This window comes from Propithecus coquereli, unplaced genomic scaffold, assembly GCF_000956105.1.
Source record: "Propithecus coquereli isolate 6110/MARCELLA unplaced genomic scaffold, Pcoq_1.0 Scaffold598, whole genome shotgun sequence".
Lineage (NCBI taxonomy): Eukaryota > Metazoa > Chordata > Mammalia > Primates > Indriidae > Propithecus > Propithecus coquereli.
Window position 1 is genome coordinate 531,256 of NW_012151929.1, and position 5,852 is coordinate 537,107.

The 5,852-nt window shown below is 44.0% G+C and overlaps 1 protein-coding gene across 1 annotated transcript in view; it reads right to left on the minus strand.

Moving 5' to 3' along the window:
* The window catches only part of LSM12 (LSM12 homolog (S. cerevisiae)), a 35,997-nt gene extending 31,368 nt beyond the window's left edge, over nt 1-4,629 (minus strand). Inside the window, exons 1-3 of the mRNA XM_012659094.1 lie at nt 4,456-4,629; nt 3,798-4,062; nt 1,943-2,076 (exon numbers count right to left, since the gene is read on the minus strand). Coding sequence (XP_012514548.1) covers nt 1,943-2,076; nt 3,798-3,921 — 258 coding nt within the window. The 5' untranslated portion in view covers nt 3,922-4,062; nt 4,456-4,629. The remainder of the gene's footprint in view (nt 1-1,942; nt 2,077-3,797; nt 4,063-4,455) is intronic.
* Nucleotides 4,630-5,852: the final 1,223 nt, after the last annotated feature.

Here is a 5,852-nt window from a genome sequence, read left to right on the forward strand (position 1 = left end):
AAATTTCATGAGCTAATAAAAAACCACCCAAACAGCTCTTATACTCCAGTAGGAGGTATCTTACCAAGCCAAAGTTTCAAAAAAATCTATAGGATTCCAAGATGGAACATCCTACATACAACAACAGCCTTCAATATGAAACCCAAGACACTTCTCGATTTGTCCTTGACCATCACTAAAATACATGCGGCATTTCTCTGGAATCTGACAAGAAGGGAGGTCCAGATCTGAGGTAACTATATTCACTAGCCTCAGTCCCCCTCTATGGTTTCAACTGCCAAAGTTTCCTTGCTTTGCTGAATTGTAGCAAACATACCACATTCCCAAGAGAAACAAGAGAATATATACATTATTACAAGCTTCCTCCAGAGGGAAAAACTTCCACACTAATTCAAGAAACTTAAGGAAAGACAGCTGCTACTAAAATTGAAGGCATAATTTATTCATCCAACAAAATTTATTAAACACCTACTCTGTGCCAGGTTCTATATAGTAAATAGTGAACAGAACAGGTATGGTTCCCATCCTCACAGAATAAAGTTTGGTGAGACAGACATTAGACAAGTAAACAAACAATATACAATTGTAATTACAAAAAAGCTATGAATAAGGTAATCTTACATCCCAATTTGCATAGGACACACTAATGTATACTACCTGTTGTTCCAGTGTAAAGTAAAAGCACTCCCCTTTACCCTCAAAAATGTCCCAGGTTGGACTATCAACAATATGGTCACCTTAGCTGTGAAGGACAAAGTACTATGAGAGAGAATAATGGGGCAAATTACTTTAGCCTGGGTGATCAAAGAAGACTTCTTGGAAGAGATGCCATTTAACCAAGTCCTGATGGATAAGGGTGCAGTCATTCTGGAAAGAAAAGTGTTCTAAGTACAGGGGACAGCACAGGCTATGATGACAGGACTTCGGGCATTATTATTACTGATCAATGTGAACTTTGGCTAACTGAATAGAAGAGTTAAAAAAAATGACTTGGGGCCAGACGACGTGGCTAACACATGTAATCCTAGCACTTTGGGAGGCCAAGGCAGGAAGATCACTTGAGGCAAGGAGTTCAAGACCAGCTTAGGCAATAGTGAGACCCCGTCTACAAAAAATGGAAAAAATTAGTTAGGCATGGTGGCATGTGACTGTAGTCCCAGCTAACTGGAAGGCTAAGTGAGGCAGGAGGATTGCTTGAGCCCAGGAGTTTGAGGTTGCTGTGAGCTATGACGACGCCACTGCACTCTAGCCTTGGCAACGGAGTGACACCGTCTCAAAAAACGAAAGTGACTACGGGGTTCCCAGAGATCAATTTGTACATGCAAAATTAAAATATCCTCCCAGCTCATCTAGTGGTTAGAAAAAAAAGTAATATAAGATTAAAATATCCTAAAATATCCTCAAAATTCAAACGTAAAGATACATATTTATTAAACATAAAGATATGTTTATTCAAACATAAAATGAAACTATGAGGCAGTGGCTTTCAAACTTTTATAGGTCATGAATCCTTCTGAGAATCTGAAAAACACTCCAGAGCTTCACCCAGGAAATATGTATATTCATGTGCACACACATTCACATATATACACAATTTCAGGAGGTTCACAGGCAACACCACCACCGAAACCCACCACCACCAGAAGTTCATGCAAGGACTCCAAGTTTAAAACTTGGAGTTGAAAAGAAAGAAAAAAAGCCCTCTTTCACAAAGGACAAAAGCAAGCTCTCAACTATTTGGGCATTAAGATATTTAAGATCTACTGAGGATATTGAGGAATAAAGACAAAAACTAAACATATATTTTTTAAAAAGACATCAGAACAAGCTATTGTAAGTCAATATATAAATGAAAAACAGACAACAATGTACGTATCACTAAGTCAATGAGACTCATCATTCCCACAATTTTGGAGAGCCAGACCTGCCCTTGAGTCCTTACCTTACTAACATTGAGTGATGCTAGGGGAGGAGGGGTTTCTGTTCGGTCATTAATTATTTCCACTTCTGAAACATACTGTAAGTTTATGAGCAAGATGTCTGCGTGATTGGGCTTTCCACTGGAAGAGGGACATTCTGGTGAGAAAATAAAGTTAAGGAAAACAGGGCAAGCAGAGGCACTGACATCCCAAAAGGGGCACTGCAAACACAATTCACACGAGGCTTGTGTAAAAGGTATGCCAGGAGCAAGAGGGCCTCCTAAGAACCACCCCAAACACCACCCAAAATTGGAAGCCTCAAAAGGGTTTCTGCCACCTTTGGTCTACTGGTTTTGTGGATTAGCATATGGCAGTTTTAACATCTAATGCATATTGTTTGTTTTGAACCTATGAACCACATAGAAGAGCCAGTGATTTCTGTTCTTCGTATAATTCTCTCTATACCTGTACGGTGCTCTTTTACTTTTTCAGATTTGAGATTTCCCACTTTGCAGAAGAGACAACTACAGCACTGGAAAGAAAACTCACCCAAGGTGACCCAACTAGTTAATCCATTCATTCATTCACTCACTCATTCTCCAACCATTTACTAAGAGCTTGTTGCATGCCAATTAAAAGTAGAGTAATCCCTACTTCCAAGACCCTTCCAACTAAATGTTCCACTAATGTAAAGGGTTATTTGCTCCAGGTGTAACCTATTATTTAAAAAAAAGGGGGAGCAACATTCTTACTATAACTAGTTTCAGAGGACATCTTCCTAAACTAGAAATCTACAACTATTGGTTAAATCAAATACTTGACACTCAAAGGTAGCAGACTCAGTAGGAAACCTGGTTTTGAAAGATGACAAAAAGGATTACTTCTCCCCAAAAATCCAAATAAACCCACCTGTAGCTCAAATAAAAGGGGAAGCAGTGGCACATTTATTCCACCAAGGAAGTGTTTTATTTCCAAGATTGAGTCTCCTGGAGTAATTTAGAAATCACCGCCACCCCCAAAGAAGCAGGCCACCTCTTTCATTCAGTTTAACACTGCTACTTTCAAAAGGGAGGCCACTACTACGGAAAAGTCAGAACTCCATGTGCTGGACTGAGCAAGAGAAAATAAGAACTTACTCCTTCACCTGTAACCCACACATCCCTACATAAGCCCCTGAAAAACGTGGCAAGCCATCTCTGAACCAGGTTTCCAATGTAAACATCCCCAAAAGAACAATCTCCGAATGACTGAGGACCCTAACAATCAGCTTCCCCACCCCATATACAGCACCGCACATACACACGCCATCAGCGAAAAAAAAAAAAAAAAGCCACTATCCCCGATTCAGATACAAACTCTGCTCTCCCTTACAACAGGCAAGGCCCATTTGGTCACCATCCCACCGCCCTTTCTTGGGTCAAATCCTATCACTAGGCACCCCCTCCTAAATTCCACACCCTTGTCCTGTTAACAGTTCCTTACCCTACACACCCCTTCCCCATAATATTTTATTCGCCCCCTTTCCATCCGGGCTCCAATCCACCAGCCCCCTCCCACCACCACCCCCTCCCCTAATCACTGTGGCTCCAGTTATAGCGTTCCCCACGAAAAGCCATCCGTGTGTCAAGGCCCCCTCCACCCACCGACCATCGGTAGGGGACCAGCTCCCGCAAGGGGTAAGACAGGGTCCCCAAAGCTGACCGAAGGGCCCGCGGGAGGGGGAGGGGAGCTTAGGGCCGTGCGCATGCGCCCCGGGCGCCGCGGTAGCCGGTCGCCCCTAGGCCCGGAGAGGGCCCCAGCCGCCGCCGTCGTCCCCCACCCCCCCAACACCGCACCTACACGCCGGCCCGGCCTCGGGCTCCACGTAGGGAAGGATACTTAAAGCCAGCATTTTGGACTGGTAGTCGAAGGCTACCACCTCGCCCTGCAGCCGCTGCTCCTGGCACGTCCGGCACGACACCTGGCTCCCAACGCTGAAGTACTCGCCCGGAGGAGCCGCCATCTTGGGAGAGCAGCCGCGGCCGGCGGCGGCGGCGGCAGCAACGGGCGAAAGCCGGGCCCCCAGTGAGCGCCGCGACGCGACGCACGGGACGTGCTGGCGTCACACGCCGGGGCGTGGCCTGGCGCTGGGTGGGGCGGGAGCCTAGGTGGACGGAGAAGGAAGAGGAAATAAAAGGGAATCTGAATAATAATTTTTGTGCAGCTGAGCCTACTTGGATAAGTGTTTGTAGGGTCCACTTTAGAAGTTAAGGATAAATGGCCTACATGGAATGAAAAGGGGAAAGAGGAGGGAGCAGTCTTCATTATTTGCACACCTTAAATACAAGTTAATGAATGAACTCAATAGAATAATAACATATTGTTCCGTTTAAATATGAGGAATCAAAGGCCCAGAGGACTTAAAGAAACTTGCTCAAGATGATCATAACTAATTACAAAGTGGTAGTGGAAAGAACATTAGCTACAGAGCTAGATAAACTGGAATCAGAATCCCAGGTCTGCCACTTACTAAATTATGTGACCCTGCGCAAATTACCTGATTCTTTTTCTTCATTGGCATCTATGTTATCACTTATTGAGGATCTAATAGCCCTTTGAGGTAAAAATCAATATCCTCATTTTACAAATGAAGAAACTAAGTCTTAGGCTAAACTTGTCACACAACTGTCAAGGACATAGTCTGTTTCCAAAGATGGTACTGTATACTGCTATACTGTATTAAGTAATAATACCTACCTCATAGAATAGTTAGGAAGTTTAAATGAAATCGTGTATACATGCATGACATGTAGTAGATCTTTAATAAATGGTCGTTCCCCATGACCACCCATCACCCTTGGAACTCAAAGACACTTTCCCAGCTGCCTCCTCACCCTGTCCCCCAGAAAGCCAGGCAAAAAAGGCAAGAATGAGGAGCAGTGATAGTGACAAAGGGAGACTTGGCAGAGGGGCTTTGGGCTCCCCAAATCCCTTCTCATCTGATACATAATGTTCATCTAATATACAAAAGTTTTCTTAACATTATGTAAGGTACTATGCAGATGCATTTTCAAGCCTGACCATCACTAACTGCCATCCCTAACCCACCCACCCCACATTATAGAAATTTGGGAGCCTCGTGTATAAGAAACAGGTTGACCTTTCTCTAGTGCAGAGGGAGGCAAAGGGCCAGTCTTGGCATTCCTTAACCTGAGCAAAGTTCAAAAGTGTTTCCTTGCCCTGCAAGAGGCACAAACTTCCTAGTATTGGAGGTATTGGCACAATTGTTGTAATAGGAAAAAAATTCTGCTCCCTCATACTTGTGTTGTTTTCAGAGAACTTTCATGTTTCTCCTCCCTATTCCCCCATAACAAGTCATATGTAATCACCACTCCACTTTTTATACAGCATTATGGTTATAGGTTTTCATATGTGACTTCCAGGCACCATTAAGAAAGGCCTTCTCTGAGGAAGCAAAAAAACCTCAGCTGAGAAGACCTGAAGTAATGGATTAGCAGGGAATGAGGGTGGCCACGTTCCAGGCAGAAGAAACTGCATGTGGCAGGACCCCTAAGAAGAGAGAGCTTGGCAATTTCAAGGAATACAAAGTAGCTCAGAAATATTATGAAGCAGGGCCAGTGGGGTAGCTCATGCCTGTAATCCTAGCACTCTGGGAGTTTGAGGCAGGAGGATCAACAAACCCAGGAGTTTGAGGTTGCTGTGAGCTAGGCTGATGCCATGGCACTCTAGCCCAGGTGACAGAGCGAGACTCTGTCTCAAAAACAAGCAAACAAACAAAATATTATGAAGCAGAGTGTGGGGATAGGTTGGTGAAAGTTGAAGCTACAGCCAGGGCAAACCGTAGGCTTTCTCCTTGGGCGACTGAAAAACATTTAGCAAGAGAGTGAACTGAGATATCCAGCTTCCCTTACAGCCACCTTTTTAATTAGTGAA